Here is a 26,687-nt window from a genome sequence, read left to right as displayed (position 1 = left end):
TATCTTGGTAAAAATCAACCACTTTTCTTGTACTATCCCAGCTGGAAATGCAAGGATATCTTGGTAAAAAACAACTGCCTTTTGTGGCACTATCCCAGTTAGAAATGCAGAGATATCACAGTAAAAAATAACCACATTTCTTGGTGCTATTCCATCTATAAACACAGCAATATCTAGGTAAAAAACAACCACTGTTCTTACACTATCCTCGGTGGAAAAGCAGCAATATCCCGGTAAAAAAAGACAACTGCTTTTTTGGGCACTACCCTAGCTGTCACTCTTTTAGAACTGTCATGGCTGGAAATGCAGCGATGTCTCGGTGAAAAACAACCACATTTCGTGGCACTATCGCTGGTGGAAACAGCAACAGATCACTACAAAAAAACCACGTTTGGTGGCTAAAAAGCTGCGGGAAACACAGCGCTAAAAAACAACCGGTTTTGGTGTCTGTTGTTCTTGAACGGTGGTCTACAGCTTTACAGGCATGTCAGCGGGTTGTCTCACCATCCACCAACCCCTCAACCTCCAGATGACAGTCAACTCACACACTACGTCACTTTGAGACATTGATTTGATATCTATGAAATATACGAATTTAACGTATTGGTAATTTCACAAAATGTCAAACTGTTTCTTTTACACTTTGTTTATGTATCAAATGAGAAGCTACAAAAACCAAATTCAACCGTTAATTTCAGACTACTTGAGGAAAAAGTGATAAAACATAAACAAGCTGTATAAAACCGACTTTTCAAAGCTAATCACCACAAAATACATACTATCACCAACATAAATCCAAAGATTTCAGTATCGCAGTGAGCTTTCCAATGCTTCCCTCAGAATCACCTCTTCTATCATGAGCTACTTCTTCACCGCGCCTCTCTTTTAATCAGTCTGTCCCAGATAGAAGCTGCCATTCTCTTTCATACGCACTCACTTAGAGGAAGCTTGTGTATTTTGGACCTACTCAACCAAAGACACCCCCTCTCCTTCACCCTCCCTGCCGCTGCCAGACACGTTCCCAGGCAGGGAGAGAAGGTGAGTGCAGATAAGAGGTCTTTATCTGGGTCCCAGAGGGAAGGTGGGTTAAGTTTAAGGTGAAGGTTTGACATGGCGGCCCGGCAGCTCGCTGTGACTGTTCCCTCCTTCCTCCTCCACCTCCTGATGCGAGGCTCAGACTCAGTCCCCGATCCCCATGTCCTTGGGCTCATTCTTGATGGCCCCCACTGCTCCATGCTTTAATGAGAAAGATGAAAGAGGTGCAGGCTGGGAGAATACCCAGCCCTCCTCCTCCCCTTCTACCACCCCATTCACTTTGCTCCTCGTCCCGTTTGTTCAGCCCAGCCTCGCTCTCGCTGGCCCTGCAGCACTAACTCATCCAGGACTTTTTTTGCAGGGGTGGGGGAAGTTCTACTGTAATAAATTGGGAGTGAGGCTGGTTTCCATTTTAAATTTTTCAGGTATTATTCCCTCTGATCTTAAGTGCAAATTTCTTTCCATCCCACATTTCTTTGTGTTCTGCCACTGTGGCTCTGCTGTCGATATGTTTAAATCATAAAGCCCAAGAAACGCAGCTTTATTGAAACCTAGTCAATAATAATGGTAAAGTTTTTATTATGGTGTCATGCATATTATATGTCCACATGTGCTCAAAAGACACCACACATCAATTAAATAAAGCCCTCTTTTAAAGGCTTTTGCCGTAAAACTAAACAGCCGATTCAAATTCTATTTCAGGGTTTCTATTTTTTGGATCAACATGATGAGGTGCTTTTACTCTCCTGCTACTTAATCTGCTGAATTAGACAAAAACAGACACTCCTGACTCATTATCTCATCCATTAACGATTTCTCATTAAACTCGCACACACTGGGACGCCCCTGGTAGCAGAATGTTTAAGGTGCATGACACATAACTGCAACGTGCATGGTTCTGCTCCAGCTGGGAACCTCTGTTGCATGTCCTCCCCCTTTCTCACCCTACATCTCCTGTCTCTCTTTATACATCAACTACATACAGACTTATGTAACAGAAATGTAAATATATTCTTCGACTCATGTTCCAGATTCATAGATTCATGTGCTTTTGAGTTACTACATATTTTAAAAGCAAACATGCAGAAAGAGGAAAAGTAATGTGACAATAAGGACAGGGAGTCCAAGATGACTGTAGATATGGAACATCTTAAAGGTCCAGTGTGAAGATTTCAGGGGATATATTGGCAGAAATGGAATTTAATGTTGCAAGTATGTTTTCTTTAGTGTATAATCACCTGAAAATAAGAATCGTTGTGTTTTCGGCACCTTAAAATGAGAGATTTTTATCTATGTAGGGAGCAGCTTGTCTATGGAGATTGCCATTTTGCACTGCCATGATGTTGCAGCCCCACGTCTTTCACATGAACACACCTGGGGCTGGATCGGAAAACCCAGAGTTGACTGAACTAGCTGATAACCAGCATAGTAGTACTGCTTATCCAGATGGCCAATGTTCTGGTTAGTCTAACCAGATAACGAAAAGATATCCTGGGTAAGCTGAACTGGATCGTAGTACAGGCCTCTGGCGTGTTTGTTTTAAAGAGCAAGAGACCTTGAGGATAATTCAGTGCCTGGTAAAAACCTCCTGAACAATGAACACTGAAGGAATTCTAACCGGGAGAAGTTTCAGCTGGTTGCAATCTGCAGTCCTCACCACTAGATGCCACTAAATCCCCCCCAAATCTTACACACTGGACCTCTAAATGTTAAAGGCCATTAAACATTACGATAAGTCACTTAGATGTTCCCAAATCCCATTCGCCACCATCCAACCACAAAAACCCCAATGCATTCTTATCCCAACTTGTTTTGTCCGTGGACTTTCATATCTACATATGATGTGCTAGGTATCTTCCTGACGTTCTGGGGCAGCGTGTCAATTTTTGTGCCTGTTACAGCCATTGTGTCTTTTCAAAATATACTCTCGTTTTCAGAGGAAATGTACAGTTTGTGTTCATTAAATGCATACTGTACAGTCTTTTCAAAATAAACTTAAAATATTGGTAAACCACCTCATATTTACGTTTATTTCCTGATGCAACAACAGCACGTGGTTAGTTTTAGAAAAAACATCACGGTTTGGCTCAACATTCACACGGGAAGCAAAGAGCAGGCTCCTGGGTGAAAGTTCGGAGCTTGTTGGACCCATCTACCTCCCCTCTGGCCCACCCTATAAGGACTTTTCAGCTCCTTTTATTACGTTGTTACTGGCGGCATTTCAAACTAATGCCACCGGCATATCATACTGCCGGAAAGGTGCCTTTTGGTGTTGGTGTCTGATGCTAAAATCTGAAATGAGAACGGGCTAAGGTGCAGCTGGAAAGCTCAAGGGGGGCTTGTTTACCTGCTTGACTGCTTTTGCTAGACAGTAGGTAGGAACAATGGGAATCTTGTTGGAATCCATTCATGGCTAATAATTAGCTGTGCCTGAACCCCATGCCCAAAGCACTACAGACAAGAGCTCAGCCAGGCTTCACAACCGATCTCAACTGACCCAGTCTTTCCCAGATCCAGCCAATCCTTATTCCAATGTTGCAGGTGATTATCTGATTAACAGACTTCCCTTACCAAAACTCACTTAGTCCTACTGAAGATGTAAATCTTTACAGATGGGTCACAAATACAAACTTTAATGTTTATATCAGGCAAAATAATTTATTAAAACGGCTGGGCACTGCGTTTTTTTTTAGCAAACTCAAGATGACTCACTCAAACAGGAAGAAACAGCAGCGATAGAGGACTATTTTCAGTGGTGGATTAATACACATTTGATGCACTCTTGCGTATTTACAGCAGCAGCTTTGTGTATGTGGGATTGTCTTTAAATAAACCACTGTGGTTGTGTTCACGGTAATGGAGGAACATTTTTGTATTGAGCCTGAGTTGTATCATTAATTATCTGAATCACAGATAACATGTGACGCACATTTTAGTCCACATCGTGACACACAGTCAGATAAAAGGAGTATGGAAGTGAGACAGCAGTTTGCGTGTACCTTTTTTGTTTTTTTTGTTCTTTTGTTCGTATTTTTCTGGGCAGACAGCTGTTACCCAGCACCTCCACAGATATCACAATGTCTGCCTGCTTCCTGGTGATTGCCTGGTTTTAGTTGACTAATAGTAATTCCTTTAAAAAAGAGGCCAGATTAACATTACAAAAAGGGATCCTCCCAGTCCCATCTCTAGATGTGGCCCTTGAGCCCAGACTCCATCCTTCCCGCCGACACCTAATGATTGTCTTGTTTGATCCACAGCAATGACTCTCAACTATTCCCTGATTAATAACATTCACTCAATGAAACTCATGATTGATCTTGATGGCTTGTGAACAATCAGCTCTACAGTTCAACACCTCCGCATCCTCCTCAGAGCCCTGTAGCACCAGAAGGGTGACAGTGATCACCCTTAAGAGATGTTATCTGTCTGACAAAATGAGTCCCAGACTTCAAATAAAGAACAGTGTGATCATGACTAAAAATAAAGAAAATATTCAAGGTTGTGAAGGATGAAATCTCCTCAGTGTTGACACAAACAGCATGTTCACTGTCAGCTACTATAGCTCAATGCTTCCATCTAGTGATCACTTTGGTGTAATGCACTAAATGCTTCACAAACTTTTCAATGCATTCTTCCATGGTACAGATTTTGTAGATTTTATTAGAGCGAGATCTGTCGAGTGCCAGTACGACCATAATGAATATCACTATTTTAAGATCATATTTGGTTATGTTTTTTTCTGATGGAAGCGTCGGGGTTGTTCCTTGTCTCCGACTCTGTCTGTGATATTCATGGACAGAATCTCAAGGCGCAGCAAGGGTGGAGGAAGGGGTCCTGTTTAGTGACCTCAGAATTGCATCTCTGGTTTTTGCAGACAATGTGGTTCTGTTGGCTTCATCACACCCTGACCTCCAGCGTGCACTGGGGCGGTTTGTAGCCGAGTGAGAGGCGGTTGGGATGAGAGTCAGCACCTCCAAATCTGAGGCCCTGGTTCTCTGCCGAAGAATGGGGGATTTATCAAAATTGACCAGCTGAGGTGGATCATCTGATCAGGATCCTCCTGGGCACGTCCCACTGGTAGGAGGCCCCGGGTCAGACCCAGAACACACTGGAGGGATAATATATCTAATCTTGCCTGGGAACACCTCGGGTCCTCCAGGAGGAGCTGGAAAAGTGTTGCTGGGTAGAGGGACGTCTGGGGTGCTTTGCTCAGCCTGCTGCCCCTGCGGACCCGGCTCCGGATAAGCAGTTGAAAATGGATGGATCTAAGTAAAAGTCTTGAATTTATAATCCTACTTAATAAAAGTATTAGCAGCCAAATCTACTTTAAGTTGATTGTTAATACTAATGCAACCATGTGCATGTACTGTTGTAGTTGGTAGACCTCCTTTAATATACATTATATACGGTCCGGCAGTTTAGTCCAGCAGGTCTCAACCTGGGGTCGAGGTCCCTCCACAGGATCACAATATGAACCTGTGGGGCCGTGAGGTGACTAAAATAACAAACTTCAAACTACTTCACAAATCTGTATCAGTTTTCTAGAAGTTTCTCATCTCTGCTTTTTTTGTTTGGAGGGGAAACAATAAAACAAAAACACGCAGAGATTTGCAGGAGTGTTTTATTGAGCACAAAGCAGCTGCTGAGTAACAGACGCTAAAATAAATATGATGCAAATAACTTGGTTATTTTCATTCAGTAATGCTTTCTTATCAAAGTAACCACCACTATAACAACCTTACAGTGTCACCTGCTGTGTACCTAGTTGTTACTTTGACAGGTCTGTGTGAAAACATGTGTAACCTACCCGTATAAGACACTGCTCTGACGTGCTTTACACACAGATGAAATCAACAGTGATAAAAGTAGCAATACATGTAAATGATCCACAAGACAACGATCATAACATTGATAAAGAGCTCTAAAGAGAATATTAGAGCGATTGGTAATTTTGCACATTTCATAAACAGGAGGATTTTTGGTGATTCTTCCACGCTCATTATTCCAGTCCTTATAGGCTCTTGGGTTTGTCCTGGTTGTTCATGTATTTCTGATAAACCACTCTCAGTGTGGTGAAGAAGTTTCCCATGAAGAGCACCATGTAAGAGCAGCCGCACATCGCAACCTGCACCACAGCAAAACAACAAAGCTTAGTGAGAGGATCTTTAAATACAGAACTTTATATACAGAAGTTACACAAGCTGCTATCTGTCCCAATATATCTGTTGCCATATCCATTTTTGGATACAAGTTGTTTTCTCCTGCCGTGTATACTCGTCACAGGTACATGTTTTTAAGTTTAAGTTAGGTGTCAATGAAATATACAAAACAAAAAATACATTATAGCATTAATTATTCTATTGATGCTACTGGCAGTTGCAATCTTACAATAGCAATATTTTAACCATGTACTCAAATTACTATTATATTTGAACAAAAGTTAGGCTGTTAGTGCGCCAAATAGTGTTTTAGATTTTTCGTATGTCCAAAACCTGAAGGCCAAGGCACACCCAACTGACTTCAATAGAGCTAGCGGCGTCAAAAGCCGACTGTTGCGTTGTCTCACGTCGCCTAGCTGACAGCTGGCCAGCATGTACGTTCTGTGCCTGTGTGAGAGGAAATAACTCTCCACACCAGCAGATGGCAGTCGACTGTATTTGTCATTCAAAAAAGGAAACTGGAAGATCATCTTGATGCTAGTTAGCGTATTAACAACAACATCCAATGTTTAAAGAACAGAGCATATTTACTGTGCACTAGTAAACAATAACACAAACCATCAGAAAACGTTTCTGCTAGAGAGCTAAATGGAAGAAGAAAAATAATCTTACCTCATATAACAAGTTCATTTTGGTCTCACTCCCTCTCAACTTTAGCTCTCTGTTTACATTCCTCACTTCTGTTTCTCTTCTGCACTGAGCTGAACTGACAATCAGAGTGATTTCATTCACTGACAGGCTCTGCCATCTCAGATACCAAATTCAACATGCTGAATCAGCTGAAAAACAAGCCAACAAGAGCCAACGGTGCGGGACACACTGGGGCAACTGAAACTTAGGACAGCCCGATATTGACCAACAGCCGACTGTCGGCTTGGTGTGTCAGGGCCTTCAGTGTGAAACCAATAGTATGTGAACTGCATAGTTTTTCTGGTGACATATTACAGTATGCAAACGCTGGACACTATACTGGCATACATATCCCACAATGCAATGCAGTAGAGAGCAACGTTGACAACGGACGGCGTTCAAGATCACTCTGTAACATTAATAATGCTTTAATTTAAGTCTAAGTTTGTAAGAAGTGTAAAATTTCTCTTTGCTAAGCCTAATATAGTTAATAAATTATTTTTAGCTTAAGTTGGCACAGGTTACCATGGCTACATGTCTTCAACCGGCTACCGGCTAGGAGGCTGTCAGGAAGCGTGCTCAGTGTGTCCGACAAGATGCATACTGCTGTCTATTTAAACAAAAGTTTGTTAACCGATAAAACACATATTGAGTGTGTAGTGCATAGTGTATGATTTTGGACACAGCACAAGTCTCAACTTAGTCTAAAGCAAAGTCGTGTTACTGTTAATGTTTTCAAGGGTTAAAAAAAAAAAGTTGCGCATGCAATAAGAGAAGTTCCAGCTTTAACTGGTAAATGGAAATTAAAAAAAAAAAAGCCATTCTGCATGCACTTTAAGGACAGCCCCTAACTTCATCTTGCTTATTGTCAAGTCCTAAAAAGTCCTGGGCTTCAACACGAGGTGTAATTTTTTATTTTTTTTTTAAGCGTTTTCCTTTATTTGTTTACATTTTGACAAATCTGAGTCACTGAAAGCTGTTGGGGCGTCGAGCAGTTAATGTGTTTGCACTGTACAGATGTATTACTTTTACTGAATTAAACCAGTCTGAATTTTATGATCCTGAGCCAAGATCTCAGGTTATAATTCATGGATGTTTATCCTAAATGGACATCAGACATCCTCCCACCACTGCCAGGACTGAGAGATAAGACTCTGAGAAGAGGTGGTTTAAAAAACATTTCTGGAAAATTTCACAGATGATGAGGGAACGTTGAAGCTCTCTGCCGTACAAACCTGCCACTCTTTACACTCTGGGAGCTGAAACATCCGGAAGAGTGTTATGCTGTTGTAGAGCTGCCAGAACTGTAGAAGGAGGAAACGCCAACAGTCAGGAGCGCTTTAAAAGAATTTATTATTTATTTTAAATCAGAATTTCTTCCCCTTTTAATCTTCAGAATAGGCAATGATACATGTTTTGCTTTGTTATTTAATAAAAAGCTAATTAATGAATCTTTAGTGTAAATAAGCAGCGAGCATTATTAAGAGAGGCTACTCACATGACCAAAGAACAGGAAAGGAAGGAGGAAGGTCAGGCCTCTCCACATCCAGGACTGGAAACCCTCTGAACGCCAGGAAAAATAAGGTCGAAATTAATATATATTTTTAGACACTTACTATAAGTGTCAGTCATCCATGAGAGAGAATAGAAACTAAAGTTGTCATAGTTGTCATATTGATGTCGTGTCTCCTGATGACACAGGGCCAATTGATGCCCTTTTTAACTGCATTTTAGATATAAAGTCATGGATGGCAGCAAATTTCCTGCAGCTCAACCAGGAAAAAACAGAGGTTTTAGTCATTGGTCCTGAAGGCCAGAGAGAGAAACTTTTACCAAAACTACAGGATTTTAAACCAATACAATCTGTAAAAAATCTGGGTGTGATTTTTGACTCTGAGCTCTGTTTTATTCCACATATTAAAAACATAACAAAGGCAGGTTTCTACCACCTTAAGAATATAGCCAGAGTCCGCCTGTTTCTCTCTCAGGCCAGCACAGAGGTGCTGATGCATGCTTTTATCTCCTGTAGGTTAGATTATTGTAATGCCCTGCTCTCTGGTCTTCCCAAAAAGAGTATCTCAAATCTACAGTTATTACAGAATTCAGCTGCACGAGTGCTGACGAGGACCAGAGGGCAGGAGCACATTACACCAGTTTTAAAATTGCTGCATTGGCTCCCCGTGTGCTTCAGGATCGATTTTAAGGTTCTTTTATTAGTTTTTAAATGTCTTAACGGTCTTGGGCCTTCTTATTTATCTGACCTGCTTTTACCATATCAACCCCGGCGGACCCTGAGGTCCTCCGGCACCGGCCTTTTAACCATACCACAAGTTAGGACTAAAACACACGGGGAGGCGGCATTTAGTTATTATGACCCCCGATTATGGAACAGCCTGCCGGAGAACCTCAGAGCTGCAGAGACTGTTGATGTTTTTAAAAAGAGGCTCAAGACTCATCTCTTTAATCAGGCTTTTAACTGATCTCTTTATTTATCTATTTTAAATTCCTCTTATAATCGATTTATCTATCTATTATCTATTTTTTATTTATTTTTTATGTTCTTACCCTTCCTCTTTTTACGTTCTTATCTCATTTAACCTTTATCTTTTGTTATTTTAGTTAGACTATAGGTTTTAGTTTTGATGCATTTTATGTCTCTGTTTTAGATCATTCTTACCTAGCTATTAACCCAATTTTATGAGCTAAATAGCTTTTTTGTTTATTTGGTTCTTTTTATACCTTTTATCCTATCTTACTGTTTTAGTCCCTCAGCTTTTAGCTCCAGTATTTCCTCATGGGGGCTTACCACACTGAGAGTTGTTCCTGGTCTCCCGATGGGGGTGCCGTGTGTGTGTGTGTGTGTGTGTGTGTGCGCGCACGTATATGTATATTTACATATCTCTATGTGGGGTGGAAGGGTTGGGTTTTCTCTTTTCTTTTTGTTTTCAGTTTTGGATCTTTGTTGTTTTTAACCTCGGTGAGGCACTTTGTGTTACTGTTGTATGAAAAGTGCCATATAAATAAAGTTGATTTGATTTTGATTTGATATTTAAGGTGTGTTGATGGATTCACATCATCACCTCATGCACTGAGTAACATTACAAGTGAACATTCCACCTTAAAAGTTGCCGGCAGTCGGCCCAGTGAATGAAGTTATTTTTTCTCAGACTCCAGCTGCTGTGAGAGGCAGCAAAACATCCTTTCATTTTATAGTTACAGTTTACTAATAAAACTCTCCACTGTATGAACAGTGGTTACATGAGCCTCAAAACCAGACACAACTCAGCCCTGAGCAGAGTGACGGTCCTCTACTGACCAATCAGACTGCAGTGTTCACAGCTCCACCTTTTAGTACCAGATCTGTGTGCTAGGTACCCCAACAGAGGGGGGACCAAACATGGGGACGGTGAGGAACAGTTCCGTTGGTACCATCCACAACTTTTCACAGTGGAGACGGCACTTGTTTGTCTCTATCAAATTTCTTGGCAATCCTTCTGATGGTTGTTGAAATATTTTGGTCTGGACCCAAGTGGTAGACCGACCCTCAGGCCATGTGTACATCATTTGTGCCCCTTCTCCTTGCATTACTTCAGAGTCATTCAGTTATGAATATAAACTGCACTCACCCACTGTAAGGTCCATGGTATGTCTTTCTCCCAGCGCTCGCAGTCTGTACAAACAGCCACTCTGGTAGTAGTACTGGAGGAACTGGACAAAGCCTACTTTGCAAACAGAGAGCAAATAAACAAAAAATAATTAATTGCTGGACAAGATATTAGATATACTGTATAGCATGTGGTGTGTTATTTACACACACTTTAAAATAAGTGTATTCAGAAAACATTGGCTTTTTTCCTTATCCGCTGTAAGGCTCCAAGAATACAGGGAGGTTGTATGCTGTAAGGCCTCTGAGGCAAATTGTGATTTGTGATATTGGGCTGTATATATAAAATTGAACTGAACTGAATTGAACTTTCCTTTTGAAACTGGCAGAAGCTTTCTCATTTTTTGGTGCAAGCCTTGTTCACACATCATCAAAAGTTTGTAATCTCCTGCCACTAAAGCTTGATCGGTTCCAGCCAGATGTCTGAGAGGACTACTACTTATTAATGATTCCTGTTAAACAAAATTGTGTTTTTCAACTTTAAAATACTGGATACTTTTATCTCTTTGGGCCTCAAAAATCCTTAAAATGAAATCATATGAGGAGGAAAAATCATTGGAAGCCCACGATTATCAATAGAGCTTTATATATCAGGCTATCATCACGTACTGTGTTGAGCAGTCACAGGTACTGTAGGATTTATTCAATTAGGCGTTACAAACCAAAATCACTGGGAACAGGCCTGAGCAGTATACTATCCTGATTAGTACCGTGTATATTTTAAGATGTAAGGATGTAGTGCAGCTTGAGTCTCTTACTTTGGTATAGACAGTATGTTAGGAACTGGTTCCTAAACATCTGGTAGAGAGCGCCTTCAGGCCTAAGAACAAACACAACATCTGGTTAGAATGAAGCACAAACACAAACTTTTATTACATTAAAGCTGGAAAAAGGAAAAGCATTTTGATGACAATGTTTCAGTCAATATATTGGTGAAAGTGTAAAACTCTTCCTCTAAATAAAAGTGGATGACATCACTCACCAGGTGAGCATGACTCCAGACAGGAAGGTCGACACGTAGTGATGGAAAACCCACCAGCCTTTGATCCTGAAACAACATGGAGGACAGTGACACTAAGGGATACATACGGCTAGACCAAAAGGATGTTATGCTACGTGTAGACACAAACTAAAGCCCCATTTCCACCGAGCAGTACGGTACGCTTTTTTTTCCATCTCCACTGTGAAAAGTTGTGGATGATACCAATGGAACCGTTCCTTACCATCCCCATGTTTGGTCCCCCCTCTGTTGGGGTACCTAGCACACAGATCTGGTACTAAAAGGTGGAGCTGTGAACACTGCAGTCTGATTGGTCAGTAGAGGACGGTCACTCTGCTCAGGGCTGAGTTGTGTCTGGTTTTGAGGCTCATGTAACCACTGTTCATACTGTGGAGAGTTTTATTAGTAAACTGTAGCTATAAAATGAAAGGATGCTTTGCTGCCTCTCACAGCAGCTGGAGTCTGAGAAAAAATAACTTCATTCACTGGGCCGACTGCCGGCAACTTTTAAGGTGGAATGTCAACTTGTAATGTTACTCAGTGCATGAGCTGATGATGTGAATCCATCAACACACCTTAAATTTCACTGTGACAACTTTGACCATTACTTAAGTTTTTATTGTCTCTCTTGGACGACAGACACTTTTAGTTGTGTCTAAAATATATATTAATTTCGGCCGGATAATGTGAACTGTACATATTCTAATCCTCACTTGGAGGGAAAGAAAAGTGTCGTGGAGCATCGTTCCTGTGGGTTCCAGCAACACTAAACCCCTGAGCTTGCCTGAGAAGGACTAAATGCACAAAGCTGCTATTTTTAAATATCCCATGGAGAAAGACTCACTGCAGCCTGTTCTATTTTGTTCTGAAAATGTCGGCGTGCAGCCTCGTTCTGTGGACGATAAACGAGGTGCAGACTTCCATCTGTGTCACCACTGATGAAGAAATACAGCGAGTGCTGGACGGAGCAGTGAGTGACAACAACCTGCCAACATTTAAGAGGACTGTCTGTAGTGGAAACACTAAAGGGTCCGAGGACCGAGGGTCTAGGTACTTTGTCTGAGGGGTTGCTGTTGGTTCCAAAGGTACCATACCAAAGTGTTTAGTGGCAATGGGGCTTAAGTCTGTGGGGTGCGCCTTGGGTGATCTGATCCTAAGTGTACAGCAGTAAATTTCTTTCTTTATAACTCAGCCATTCACATTTGATTAAGGCAAAGTTACACATATTTATGGATGGGGCTAACCACTAACCTGTCCTGCCGGCTGTCCCATTTATACAGAGGTAATTTCAGCACTGGTACGGCCTCTGATGCCAGCTCAAAGTTTAGACAACCTTGTCCCCTGCATTTTGTAATTGTACCGTTTATACAGAACGGCGAGGTGGAATAGCGGCATGAAATTGCTGCCTTGAAGAGACCTCGTAAAATTGGCGAGTCAGATCCACCCCTCATGCACCCACAACTGCCCGTCTTGTCTAAACATGGTCATTGCTGGCTCCAGAGAACCAAGATGGTGACGGCCAAAATGCAAAACTCAAGGCTTCAAAATGGGAGTCCACAAACCACTGGTTGACGTCACGGTAAATACGTCCATTATTTTATAGTCTGTGGTCAATAATGGCCAATGTGGCCTGATGCATCCCTGACAAGGACTACATCATCAGTGTGGGACATGGTGGTTGTTTTGGTTACAGTACAAAAACGCTCCACAGCTTGCCTATTTTAAAACGAGTTGGATGAAGTGTTGTGCGACCATCAATCATTTTGCCCTATGGGAGGAGACGTCCTGAATTCTGCTGACAGGGATATCCCCAGCTCCAGGACTAGCGAGCATGCTTGTGAGCAGCTCATGAGATTGTAGATGTAATAACTGTGTGCTGGGCACTCTGACTTTCTAACATAAGTGACGTAGGCTGTAACAAAATCTGAACACAAGTGGTCAAGTGGAGATGCATAATAAACACAGGTGTGAATGGAAATGTGTCTCAACTGTCCGCTTGTGTTGAAATCACCAAAACCCATATTACTACCAGGTGTAAACAGGCTCTGTGCAACCTTTTACCAATAAAGTTGCATAACACTAAATAACATGGTCATAAGCAGTGTGTCACACATTTCATGAGCCCTGAAATATGAATTACAGGGCCCTGATAAGGCCTTTAAGTGATAAGCTCCTGTTATCACGATATTAAAAACAGTGCAGACAGTAAATTTGTCGCAGACCTTGAGCCGTTGCTGATGAGGATACTCTCCCGGATGGTGAGCGTGCAGTAGTACCACACCAACAGGAAGTTGAACAGGGCATCTAAGGCTCTGTGACAAAGACAGTTAAAGGCACATAAAGAGGTTTAACACAACCGAATTCGCACGTATAATAGTGTCGCACAATAAATTGAATACTAATCACGATTACAAATTTGGCTTCCCACAATGAAATGAATTTGATCGACTGTGATATTGAAGTTTAAAATGTTTGCTCTGCTCATAGAAAACTCCACTGCATGTCAAAATCCAGCAATTCCTGAACTAACAACAGCCTCCACTCTGCTATGTGTGCACCCTCAACCAAATTAACTCAGATTTATCTACAAAGTTTGACTTGAAGCTTAATTTTTTTTTGTTATATTAATGTTACCAATTATTTTAGAGGTTTTACAGTGCAAATTTATTAACATGTACATTCCTTCATCACGATAAACGCTCGTTATTTTCAGTCATCCCACATACACCATCCTGCTACTGTAAATATTCACTAAAGCGGCAAATGTGTATTAATCCAGGAAAAAAGCTACATTGTGCACAGCTACACCCAAAAATGTCACCCATAGAAGTTCTGCATACATAAACAATGTGTTGATAAAAAATCTCACCTGTAGCTGAACAAGAAGCGACACGTGAAGGAGAACACGAAGAGGATGACCGTGATGACCAGTTTAAATTTCTCGTATTCATCTTTGTAGGCAAATCTGAAACGATGTAAATGTGATGTTGACATGTATTGTACTTTTTTAAATGACATTTTTGGAGATTGTAAGGAATGGAATATCAGTGTGACTTACTTGGACTGTTTGTTGAGGAGTGTTACATTCACGTTTCCTAAAACAAGAGTGAGGTATAACCTAAACAGAGAAAGATGTCGGTCATTCACGATGCTGACGTCTTGCTGTTTTGGAACTGTTAGAGCTCTTATAACACATTTACTGTGCCACTACAGCTACTCTGAACAGTTTGACATTTTCCATGTTTGCTGCACTATGTACAAAAAAGACATTTCAATATGAAACTCCTCTTTGTCATCTGAGTAGACACAATAAATCATATGACAGAAACATACCCGTTCTTCTTTGGCAGAAAAGCTTCCATCTCAGAGAAAGCATTTGCTCTGTCTTTGATGGAGTCCTGGATGTCAGCGATGGTTTCCACATCCTCTGGACTTAATTTGGGTGTTGGATGATTTTCTTTGCATCTAATCATGGAAAAACAAGCCAAAAAAACCCCCAAAACATTATGACATGTTTATAACACGGCACAGACCCAAAAGTAATAACAGGGTTCCCACACATTTCAAATGCATCATTTTAAAGTTTTTCATGACTTTCAGCGACCTAAAATAAAATTTCTTCGACCATTCACAATTTATAAAATGACCCCATCTCAAAAATGCAGAACAATTTCAAAGCAGCAGAGGGGCATAGCACACACAGGTATGGAAACTTTGGAATTCATGATCTACGTGTTAAATCACACTGTCACAACATTATTCTTATTCTTCTTATTCAAATGTATCACATTCAAACTCTATTCAAACATGATTCCAGCTCACTGGCACACATGAAGGGAGAGACGGACTGGGGAGGAGAATGAAGACACGCACATGATGGTAAAGAAAACGTCATACATGAGCGCATGTTAGACCTACGTCAACACCTACAGAAAATCAATTTACCATTTGTAAGGATACAACGACTGGCCAGTTTACTCAGTCTAAAATGCATCCAAGGCACTGTGACTGTGGTTAAAAATCCTTTACTGATTCATGGACCGACTGTCGCGTTTCAACTAAAGAGTCTTCATCAGGGTATAAAATACATCGGAACAGGTGTCCATCCATCCATACATCCATTTTCAGCCACTTATCTGAGGCCGGGTTGCGGGGGGCAGCAGGCTGAGCAAAGCACCCCAGACATCCCTCTCCCCAGCAACCCTTTCCAGCTCCTCCTGGATGACCCTGAGGCGTTCCCAGGTCAGATGACATATGTAATCCCTCCAGTGTGTTCTGGGTCTGTCCCGGGGCCTCCTACCAGTTGGACATGCCCAGAACACCTCTAAAAGGAGGTACCCAGGAGGATCACTGCAGTCTGATTGGTCAGTAGAGGACGGTCACTCTGCTCAGGGCTGAGTTGTGTCTGGTGTTGAGGCTCATGTAATCACTGTTCATACAGTGGAGAGTTTTATTAGTAAACTGTAACTATAAAATGAAAGGATGTTTTGCTGCCTCTCACAGCAGCTGGAGTCTGAGCAAAAATAACTTCATTCACTGGGCCGACTGCCGGCAACTTTTAAGGTGGAATGTTAACTTGTGATGTTACTCAATGCATGAGTTGATGATGTGAATCCATCAACACACCTTAAATTTCACTGTGACAACTTTGACCATTACTAAAGATTTTATTCTTTCTCTTGGACGACAGACACTTTTAGTTGTGTCTAAAATATATATTAATTTCGACCAGATTATGTGAACTGTATATATTCTAATCCTCACTTGGAGGGAAAGAAAAGTGTCGTGGAGCATCGTTCCTGTGGGCTCCAGCAACACTAAACCCCTGAGCTTGCCTGAGAAGGACTAAATGCACAAAGCTGCTATTTTTAAATATCCCATGGAGAAAGACTCACTGCAGCCTGTTCTATTTTGTTCTGAAAATGTTGGCGTGCAGCCTCGTTCTGTGGACGACAAACTTGGTGGCAATGGGGCATAAGTCTGTGGGTGCCTTGGGTGATCTGATCACAAGTGTATAGCAGTAAATTTCTTTCTTTTTAACTCAATAACTCACCCATTCACATTTTATTAAGGCAAAGTTGCACATATTTATAGATGGGGCTAACCATTAACCTGTCCTGCTGGCTGTCCAATTTATACATAGGTCATTTCAGCACTGGTACTACCTCTGATGCCGGCACCGGTTTTGGCAAATGATTGAATTTTGGCTTCCCACAATCAAATGATCCACTGTGATATTAGTCTTTAAAATGCTCTGGTCATAAAAAACTCTTTTGAAGAGCTGTCATGTCACTACATGTGCGCTCTGCAGCAGCAGCCTGTGAAAAACTGTCCTGTATGTTGCAACTGTGAATGGGCAAAACCATCTGTCAACGACCCTCATCATAGATTATTTGGATATAGGAGAGAATAAATCATATTCAAAGAGTGCATGAGACGTGTGTCGGTGCTGCAAAACAACACAACAAACTGGTTCAACAACCTGAAAAAATCTGCAGTACAATGAATTAGGGGTGGGCAATATGGCCCTAAAATAATATTGCAATATATCGGGGTATTTTTATGATAATAATATTCTTGATGATATGACAAATTAGTTAAAAAAAAAACCATTTTATTATTCATTTACAAACATAGAAACATAGAAATGCAACAAAATAAGTGAGTTTTATAGTTTATAGTTTTACAGTTTGCTTCAAATATTCAGTAAAAACTAAAATGATTTCTCATTTCTGTAGTTTGTGAACAACAACAGTAAGTCAGTGAGATTCAGATTCTGTTACAATATTAATAGCTGAACTAAAATCTACCACAAATTATACATTTAAACAGCTCCCAAATACAAAAAATGTCCCCTGGGATCTATATATATAAATCAACAGGTGAGTTTCATTCTGTTAGTAAAATCCACCTGGACCTTTATGCTCTCCCATTTCTCCTCTAATCATCACACTGTAACCTGTGACAGGCTCTTATGATACCACAACTATCACACATTTACATATATGTAGGGCTGGGCGATATGGCCTAAAAAAAAAAAATCTCAGATTTTTTCACAAAAAAATCAGATTCACGATTTAAATCAATTTTTTCCCCTCCTAGTTAAAAAAAATATATATTTGCGGCCTGGTAGCACATACAGCGCCCTCCAAAAGTATTGGAACAGTGAGTCCAATTCGTTTACTTTTGTTGTAGACTGAAAACATTTGGGTTTGACATCAAAAGATGAATATGGGACAAGAGATCAACATTTCAGCTTTTATTTCCAGGTATTTACATCTGGATCTGATACACAACTTAGAAGATAGCATTATTTGTAATGGAACACAAAATTTTTAGGTGAGCAAAAGTATTGGAACATATAAACTTAAAATAGATTAAAGTGAATGAGACTTAATATTTAGTTGCAAATCCTTTGCTCTCAATAACTGCATCAAGCCTGTGACCCACTGACATCACCAAATTTTTGCATTCTTCTTTTGTGATGCTTTTCCAGGCTTTCACCGCAGCCTCTTTCAGTTGTTGTTTGTTTTGGGGGGGTTACTCCCTTCAGTCTCCTCTTCAGCAGGTAAAATGCATGCTCTATTGGGTTTAAGTCTGGAGACTGACTTGGCCAGTCTAAAACCTTCCACTTCTTGCCCCTGATGAACTCCTTTGTTGTTTTGGCAGTGTGTTTTGGGTCGTTATCTTGCTGCATGATGAAGGATCTCCCAATCAGTTTGGTTGCATCTTTCTTTAAATTAGCAGACAAAATGTTTCTGTAGACTTCTGAGTTCATTTTGCTGCTGCCATCATGTGTTACATCATCAATGAAGATGAAAGAGCCCATCCCAGAAGAAGCCATGCAAGCCCAAGCCATGACATTACCTCCACCGTGTTTCACAGATGAGCTTGTATGTTTGGGATCATGAGCAGATCCTTTCTTTCTCCAAACTTTCGCCTTTCCATCACTTTGGAAAAAGTTAATCTTTGTCTCATCAGTCCATAAAACTTTTTCCCAGAATTTTTGAGACTCATCTCTGTACCTTTTGGCAAATTCCAGCCTGGCCTTCTTATTCTTCTTGCTAATGAGTGGTTTGCATCTTCTGGTGTAGCCTCTGTACTTTTGTTCATGAAGTCTTCTGTGAACAGTAGATTGTGATACCTTCACTCCTGCCCTCTGGAGGTTGTTGCTGATGTCACTAACAGTTGTTTTAGGGTCTTTCTTTACAGCTCTCACAATGTTTCTGTCATCAACTGCTGATGTTTTCCTTGGTCTACCTGTTCGACGTCTGTTGCTTAGTACACCAGTGGTTTCTTTCTTCTTCAGGACATTCCAAATGGTTGTACTGGCTATGGGCAATGTTTGTGCAATGGCTCTGATTGATTGTCCATCTTCTCTCAGATTCACAATTGCTTCTTTTTCACCCATAGACAGCTCTCTGGTTTTCATGTTGGTTCCACCTCTAAATGCAGTCTGCACAGGCAAAACCTATCGTACCCAATCTGAAACTGAGCTCAGACATTCAGTGCTATTTATTGTTTGAATAATCAATGTAATTGGGAGACACCTGGGCAACAAAACACACCTGTCAGTCACATGTTCCAATACTTTTGCTCTCATGAAAAATGGGTGGGTTCAAACAAAAGGTGCTATCTTCTAAGTTGTGTATCAGATCCAGATATAAATACCTGGAAATAAAAGCTGAAATGTTGATCTCTTGTCCCATATTCATCTTTTGATGTCAAACCCAAATATTTTCAGTCTACAACAAAAAAAAAGGAATTGGCCTCACTGTTCCAATACTTTTGGAGGGCACTGTATCTGGGGTCCAAAGCTTTCAGCATGTGAAGAAACCCCAGCTTTTCCACGGTAGCCTATATATGGGCACCATATTTCTTGCAATATACATTGCGACTGCATCTGTGATCGCTTTCCACCGGACCCCTTTCTTATCATACGGCAGTGTTTCCCCTACCATTATATTGGATCACAACAGAAGTCATTTAAGGTTACCTTTCCTATAGAACAGGTCTATACCTTGTCCTTTTATTAAACAAACTAAATAGCCTTATGTTGCAGGCTGAGCCTGATGTGTGTGGCTTGTGTGCGTGGCTTGTGTGTGTGTGTGTGTGTGTGTGGAGCTGTGTATGTGTGTAGTAGGAGGTATGAGACGTTAGTGCGCCGGGTGTGGTGTGTGACGTCAGCCGGATGCGCCCCAAGAAGAAAGTGAGGCATGTGCTATGTTATTTACATCGAGCAGCCACAGTGAAGAAGCCTACGCAGTTCTGCATGCTGTTTTTGAGTTATTTCACTCTATGTAAAAGTCGGACACTGATGAGAGAGACTGTGCATCATCCCTGCAGTGCTGAAAATAAAGTGCCGTTCTTTAACGCAGACGAAGTCCCGTTGTTTATGTGTTGTTGCCATAACGAGCTAACACAAGCTAAAGGAGCTAATGGTCTTCGGAAGTCCCTTTACTACGGTTTGGGGGTCTGCCAGCTCGGCGTTGGTAACACTTATTCATCTTATTTACACAACGGCATGTCATTTATGTCCCTACACGGTGCGCGTTTAAAATCCTCCTCTGCTCTCTGTGTTGCGCACGGCGGAGTTCGGCCCTGATGCACGCGCACACACACACACGCAGGTGAGCACAGACACAGACACAGGTGAGCACAGACACAGGTGAGCACAGACACAGGTGAGCACAGACACAGACACAGGTGTGCACACAAAAGCGCTGAAGAACTCGTTCCCTTTCTTAAGGAGTTCTTCCCCGCTCGCTGCCATGTTGTTTGTGTATCAAGCGCGCAGGGGGGAGGGGTGAGCCCACTCTGAACTACGGGAGCCCAGCGTGGAGCGGCGGTGGCAGATTTTAAAATAGAAACTCGATTTTCATTAAAACAAATCGGCCAAAACCGCAAATTCAAATTAATCGATAAAATCGATTTATCGCCCAGCCCTACATATGTAGATTTACATTATCAAAAGTTTATGACAATATCACCTGACGACATGGTGAGAGAGGACAGAGAGAGACGCTGTGCTGCTGCCAGAGGAGCCGCTGAATGAGTTCTCTCTGAGCGGTAAGTCACTAAAAGAGTCTGAGAAGTCCGGGGCTGTTCATAAAACATTCAGGACGCCAGTTTATTCCACACTACTGAAGCTGCTCCTCTTTGTGGAACCACCGTGGAGTCGGTAATAATTTTGCTTTCAGCCATGCTTGTTGTTGCCGTGGGTAACAGTATGACATCAATATGTCAACAAGCTGAAATATTGTGAGTATCACGATATGAATTTTTCATTTCAGATTAAAAACTATACCAGTATTATCGTACACAAGATGATACGGCACACCCCTACAATGAATGCATGAAGGCCAAGAAGAATGACATTGCTATCATTATCGTACTGCACTAATCCCTGACCTTGTCCAGCGTCAACTCAGACATTCAGTGATGCTGCAGCTCATCACAGCACTGTGACCCAATGAATCGTTGATCAATACTCACTCTTCTAGTGACACAGTGAGCTCTTTCAGTTTCTTCCTCTGACGTGCTATAGCGCCGGAGCAGCTGTCCTGCAGCTTGGTCACTTCTTCCAGCTTCTGTTTATAGAGACGATGTGTATCCTGGAGGTGAAAGAAGAAATAAATAAAGTTGTGTTTAGCCATGCCGAAGGTCAAGATGCCACAATTAAACAGGCGCAGGCTCCTCTGAAGCTGAAACAGTGACTTAACCGGCTAAAAATAACAGAAAGGTCCTTTAATGAGTAACTTGATCTTGTTTTTGTCATTAGACAGTGATATCATTTACATTTCCCATGATAATAACCTTACTTATGTGTCTATGTGCTGTCTGTGAGCTGTGACTGCTCTGGTGTATTTACACACAGAGGCTGATTGTTTCCCACTGAGCATGTGACCTTTGATGACAGTTGCGCACAGTTAGCTGTGTTGTAATCGTGATCATGTTTTGACATCAGTGGTGAGTGATATTTGAGTTCTGGGTGCCTTAGAGCACTTGCTAGTCATAATTCAACCATCTGATCAGTCACTTGGGTTCCAGCAACAACAGTAGAATGTAACTGAGTACTTTTACTCAGGTACTTTGCTTTGGTACAAGTTTAAGTACATTTTTAGAAATAACATGTTTTATTAATGCATATGTTTGACAGCTATAGAAACAAGCTGCTTTGAAGATTAAGAATTTACACACGATATAGAAAAAACAGCTTGTATGAAATTATGCCAGCAGTTCAGAACAGACAAACTTAACACTGGCTCTCAACCTGCTACCCAGGGGCCAAATCTGACCCCCATGGTTCTGGGTGGCCCCTCAAACCCTTTTCTTCTCTTTTCTCACAGGAAAAGTCAAGTCTAAGTCAAGTCACCTTATTATTGTAATTTTACCTGCAGAATCTGATCTTAATAAAGTGAAAAGACAAGATATAAGTAACTGTAACACACACACACACACACTAACCAAGGCAGCGGCCAAAATCACCCATTTAGCTCATTTAACCCTGTGTTGCTCGTTCATAAAACGTACAGCCGGTCTTGTGATGAACCGGTAATGTTCGCTCAGGTTTTCTGGGGTTAATGTTGGCAAATAAATTAAAAAACAAGTTCTACCAAAACACCCCCCCCCCCCCCCCCCCCCCACCCTCCCACCCCCGTATCGTATCAAGCTAACGTTAGCTAACTACCGACTAACCAGATAATATTAGCTAATCGACAAGCACTTACTGGGCAGAATGGCTCTTCAAATGATGAACAAAGTTTGAAGTTGTCCGAGATGTTTATGCCGCATGTCTTGCACTGTGCTGTTCGTCTTTTGCCGTAATAATGGTAATTCCGAAAGCCGAAGACGATGACTCTCTGTGCCCCTCCCGCTGACATGTTGATGCCTATCTGATATAAGAGGGCCTATTTCTCCAATAAACACGTAAGGTATGTAGAGAGGGCATGACTGATTGACAGGATAGTGATCCAATCATGACAATGCCATTCTCAGCCCGCGCTCCTACCGGGTAATCAACATTATTTTTTAAATTAATTTATTAATTTTATATTTTAACCGAAAACATGATGTGAATAACACTCAAGTCATTCAAGTCATCGTGTCTCAAGTCAAGTCCCGAGTCTTTAACTTCCAAGTCCGAGTCAAGTCTCAAGTCTTTTATTTTTTGTCAAGTCAAGTCACAAGTCATCAAAACAGCGACTCAAGTCGACACGAGTCCAAGTCACAATGACTCGAGTCCCCATCTCTGCTATATAACAGTGTATTGCACTTTACACGCTCATTACTGGATTTAACAATAAGTGGTAGAAACTAACATGTACTCAAGTAATGTACAAAAGTTCTAGTGGAGGAGGAACCGCTCTGTTTGTGGATATAATGGCTCATTTAAAGGAAGCAAAAACACAACTACTCCTCTTCTCAGATAATTATAAACCAATGAAAACGTAGTTATGGGTATTAAAATCAATTTCTTACAATGAATTCCCTTAAACCTACACACTGGACCTTTCAGTAGAGTCCTGAGTTACTTAAGCGTACATGACGAAACAGTGTACAAGGAGCACAGCCTGAGCAGCATCGGCGGCTCCACAGTGGAGAGCAACAATTTCCTTGGAGTTCAGTTATCGGACAACATCACCAGGTCAGTGAACATTACTGGGATTGCTGAACTGGCCCAACAGAGACTGCATGACCTCAGGAAACATCAACAGGCATCACTCCCTACAAACATTGTCAGTACTTTCTACAGAGCCGTGGTGTGTGTGTGGTGTGCTGACATACTGCATCACCTCCTGATACTCCAGCTGTAACACTGCAGCCTTGCAGAGGGTAGTCAGGGGAGCCGAGGAGATCACTGGGGTCCCCAGAGAACCTCAAGACCGATAAACAGCTGATCCACCTGACTTTGCTGCTCAGGGTTTATTTGCACTGTTACCACATCTATACTGGACACTTCATTCACTTTTGCACACGTCATTTGGCCTGATTTTATTTGTTTTTAGGGATTGTCTTAGTTTTAGTATTTGCTTTTATTGTTGGTGTCTGTTTCCACAGTAGTTTTATTGCTCAGGGTGTTTTAGTGTTTGTTTTTAGTGTGACCATCCTGTTATGATGATATTTATTTCTGCACTTAAGATCTCTGAGAAATGCTCTCTCATTCTGCCCGAAATGACGATAAAGCTGACCTGCATTGTAAATTGGTTGAGTGTTTTAATTTTACTTCACGACAGTTCAGGAGGAAACATTGTACTTTATACATTTGTTAGGTATCTGTTACTGTTACTTGTTACTCTGGAGATTAGGACTTTTAAAACCTATAATGAGCAGAGAAAATCTGAATTAATTACAGTCTGCTCTGGTGCTCATGGTTTCAATGAATTGAATGGACAGATTTAATTGTAGAGAATCTAACTGAGCTAATGATGTGTAGCATCTCCATATTGACAAAAATAAAACATTTATATACGTGTGTGCGAACACAGCAGCTATCTAACGTTAGCTCAAGTGGGTCACCAACAGCCCGGTTTTATACATCCAAAGAACTTCTATAAAAATAAACTACTTGGCAACCAGACCAGGCCTTTAATTGAGACAGGCCTTAACTTGTCAAAATGTGCAGCCACACCCAGCTCCTAAAAGGGACTGGAATTTCAGGGTAAGTTTACGTTTCACGGTAATAATGTAACAGCAGAGCCCATTTTGGCCTTGTAGTGAGTGCTTTTACTATTTATACTTTGAGTATGATTTTGAATTTTATGTTGTTCTTTTGTACAGTACGTTCTTAATGTTTTTGGTTATATGGTCATGTCATTGTTTTATTAATAGTGCTTTTGTTTATGGTAATATGCTTGCTCTGTGCTTACGTGCCCCTCTATGGACGTGCCATCATTCCACTTTTATCTGTGCTTCTATGTATTATTTTAATGTGGATTTCTTATATACACATATACCATCGACCTGCCGGGGACTGCAGATGAGCATTAGCCTGTATGGCTAAATTAGTTGGGGATTAGTTGTATTTTATATTTGTGGTATTGCTAGAAGATCTTAACACTCCTTCACTATTGCTGAAATAAAATTTTAAAAAATCATCTGCAACGGAAATAACAACTCCTCGTACCCAACAAGTGTAGAGGAGTAAAAAGTACAATATTCCCTCTGAAAGTTGAAGAAGAATATGGTAGCGTAAAATGAACAACACTCAAGTGAAGTAAAAGTAGCTCAGAATTGTATTTTTATTAATGGGCTTCTCACACTTTTTTTAATTGAACATTTGTAGAAAATACAAAAACACACTCGTAGAAGGATGTGCCTTTTATAAAACTACAAAGCAAAATAATAGTCCACCTTGATGAAGATGAGGAAAAAGCATATATTACATGAATAAACAAAACCAAATAGACTGGGCGGAAATTTGTCTATAATAAATAAATAACAATTGTAAAAGCTAAGTTTATGAATGAAAGCACAAGGCATGCAAACTTTAACAACATGGATCGTAATTCAAAACAACAAGAATTTAGAAGGGTCGACACTGATCTTTCTTGAAGTCCTGCTAGAGTTCGTTTTTTCAGTGACAAGAAAAACTACTTAAAGATGATCTGAGCTTTGTAATATGGTGCGTTATCCTGCTGGAAGTAGCCATCAGAAGATGGGTACACTGTGGTCATAAAGGGATGGACACGGTCAGCAACAATACTCAGGTAGGCTGTGGTCTTTAAACCATGCTCAGCTGGTACTAAGAAAATCTCCCCCACACCATTACACCACCAGCAGCAGCCTGAACCATTGATACAAGGCAGGATGGATCCATGCTTCCATCTGAATGTGGTTTTTCCAATCTTCTATTGTCCAGTTTTGGTGAGCCTGTGTGAATTGTAGCCTCAGTTTTCTGTTGTTAGCTGACAGGAGTGGCACCTGGTGTGGTCTTCTGGTCTCCCATCTGCTTCAAGGTTGGACGTGCTGTTGGTTCAGAGATGGTCTTCTGCAGTAACCAGTGGTTATTTGACTTCCTGTTATCTTTCTATCATCTTGAACCAGTCTGGCCATTCTCCTCTGACCTCTGGCATCAACAAGGCATTTTGGCTCACTGGATATTTTCTCTTTTTGGGACCATCCTCTGTAAACCCTAGAGATGGTGGTGGTGAAAATCCCAGTAAATACTCAGACCAGCCGGCCTGGCACCAACAACAATGCCACGTTCAAGGTCACTTAAATCACCTTTCTTCATCATTCAGATGCTCCGTTTGAACTTCAGCAGGTCGTCTTCACCATGTATACATGACTAAATGCCTAAGGTTGCTGCCATGTCATGGGCTGATTAGCTATTTGAGTTAATGAGCAGTCAATCTGGAAATCCATCGATTAAAAAAAAAAAGGATTTTTTTTCTTCCTTCCTTCTACAATGTAAATTGCAGAATCTGTCTTGAGAGATTAATGAGCAGTTGTACAGGTGTACCTAATAAAGTGGCCGGTGAGTGTGTATATTGTGTCAGAAACACATTGAGTCAAGTTATCCTTATAAAACAGAACGTGAGAGCTAATAAACGCTGGAATAATTCATCTTCAGTGATCACTTGTTTCCTGAATAACCAGAATCTTTGAGACACAGAACAGAAGTTTTCACGTATCGTGTCCACAGGCTGTTTGTAGTGGTGCTCCCCCAAAACAGAGTCGTGCTGGGACAATGACACAACAGTTCCGGTGGCGGCTGTTGACGCTTTAATTTACTTTAACTTTCACTAAGTTATTTGTTTTTCTCGGTACAATTATCTGTGTATGTGCTGAGGGCGGATCCCTTCGCCGCCTCCCACCTTCCTCTGCCAGTTAGCTTCCCGGCAGGACGACACTTTAACGGGTGTTAACGTTAGCTCGGACCGGCTCAGACGGCAGATTCATAAACTTACCTGAATTTGTTGGTAGTTTTTCTCTAAATCTTCCCATTCTCGTAAACACTCAGTCAAACCCGTCGGACTGAACAACATTTTTCTACTCTAACATGAGGAAACCTTCAGGAGTTAGGTAATGTTCAGGCTCCGCTATGCAACAGTTGAGCTGCTGCTGTCCTGTGTCAAAAGAAACACACGAACAAGAGTGACTTCCGGTCACAGCCTCCACAATAAAAGCCTAAAGT

General features: G+C 41.2%; 1 protein-coding gene across 2 annotated transcripts; it reads right to left on the bottom strand.

Annotated features, from left to right (window-relative positions):
* Nucleotides 1-5,638: 5,638 nt before the first annotated feature.
* On the bottom strand, nucleotides 5,639-26,642 carry tmem120aa (transmembrane protein 120Aa). Of its 2 annotated transcripts, none has more exons than XM_078172286.1 (12): nucleotides 26,461-26,642; nucleotides 21,044-21,162; nucleotides 14,882-15,013; nucleotides 14,607-14,666; nucleotides 14,418-14,513; nucleotides 13,771-13,860; nucleotides 11,531-11,596; nucleotides 11,307-11,368; nucleotides 10,511-10,606; nucleotides 8,383-8,447; nucleotides 8,120-8,188; nucleotides 5,639-6,160 (listed from the first exon to the last, which is right to left on the bottom strand). In XM_078172286.1, the coding sequence occupies exons 1-12, from the start codon at nucleotides 26,536-26,538 to the stop codon at nucleotides 6,047-6,049; spliced, it is 1,047 nt and encodes a 348-aa protein (XP_078028412.1). In that variant the 5' UTR covers nucleotides 26,539-26,642; the 3' UTR covers nucleotides 5,639-6,046. The 2 variants fall into 2 exon arrangements, with proteins under 2 accessions (XP_078028412.1, XP_033467110.1); XM_033611219.2 differs by having other exon boundaries at nucleotides 10,511-10,603.
* Nucleotides 26,643-26,687: the final 45 nt, after the last annotated feature.

The sequence above is a fragment of the Epinephelus lanceolatus genome, chromosome 11 (genome assembly GCF_041903045.1).
Source record: "Epinephelus lanceolatus isolate andai-2023 chromosome 11, ASM4190304v1, whole genome shotgun sequence".
Taxonomy (NCBI): Eukaryota; Metazoa; Chordata; class Actinopteri; order Perciformes; family Serranidae; genus Epinephelus; species Epinephelus lanceolatus.
This window is presented reverse-complemented; position numbering and strand designations above follow the sequence as displayed.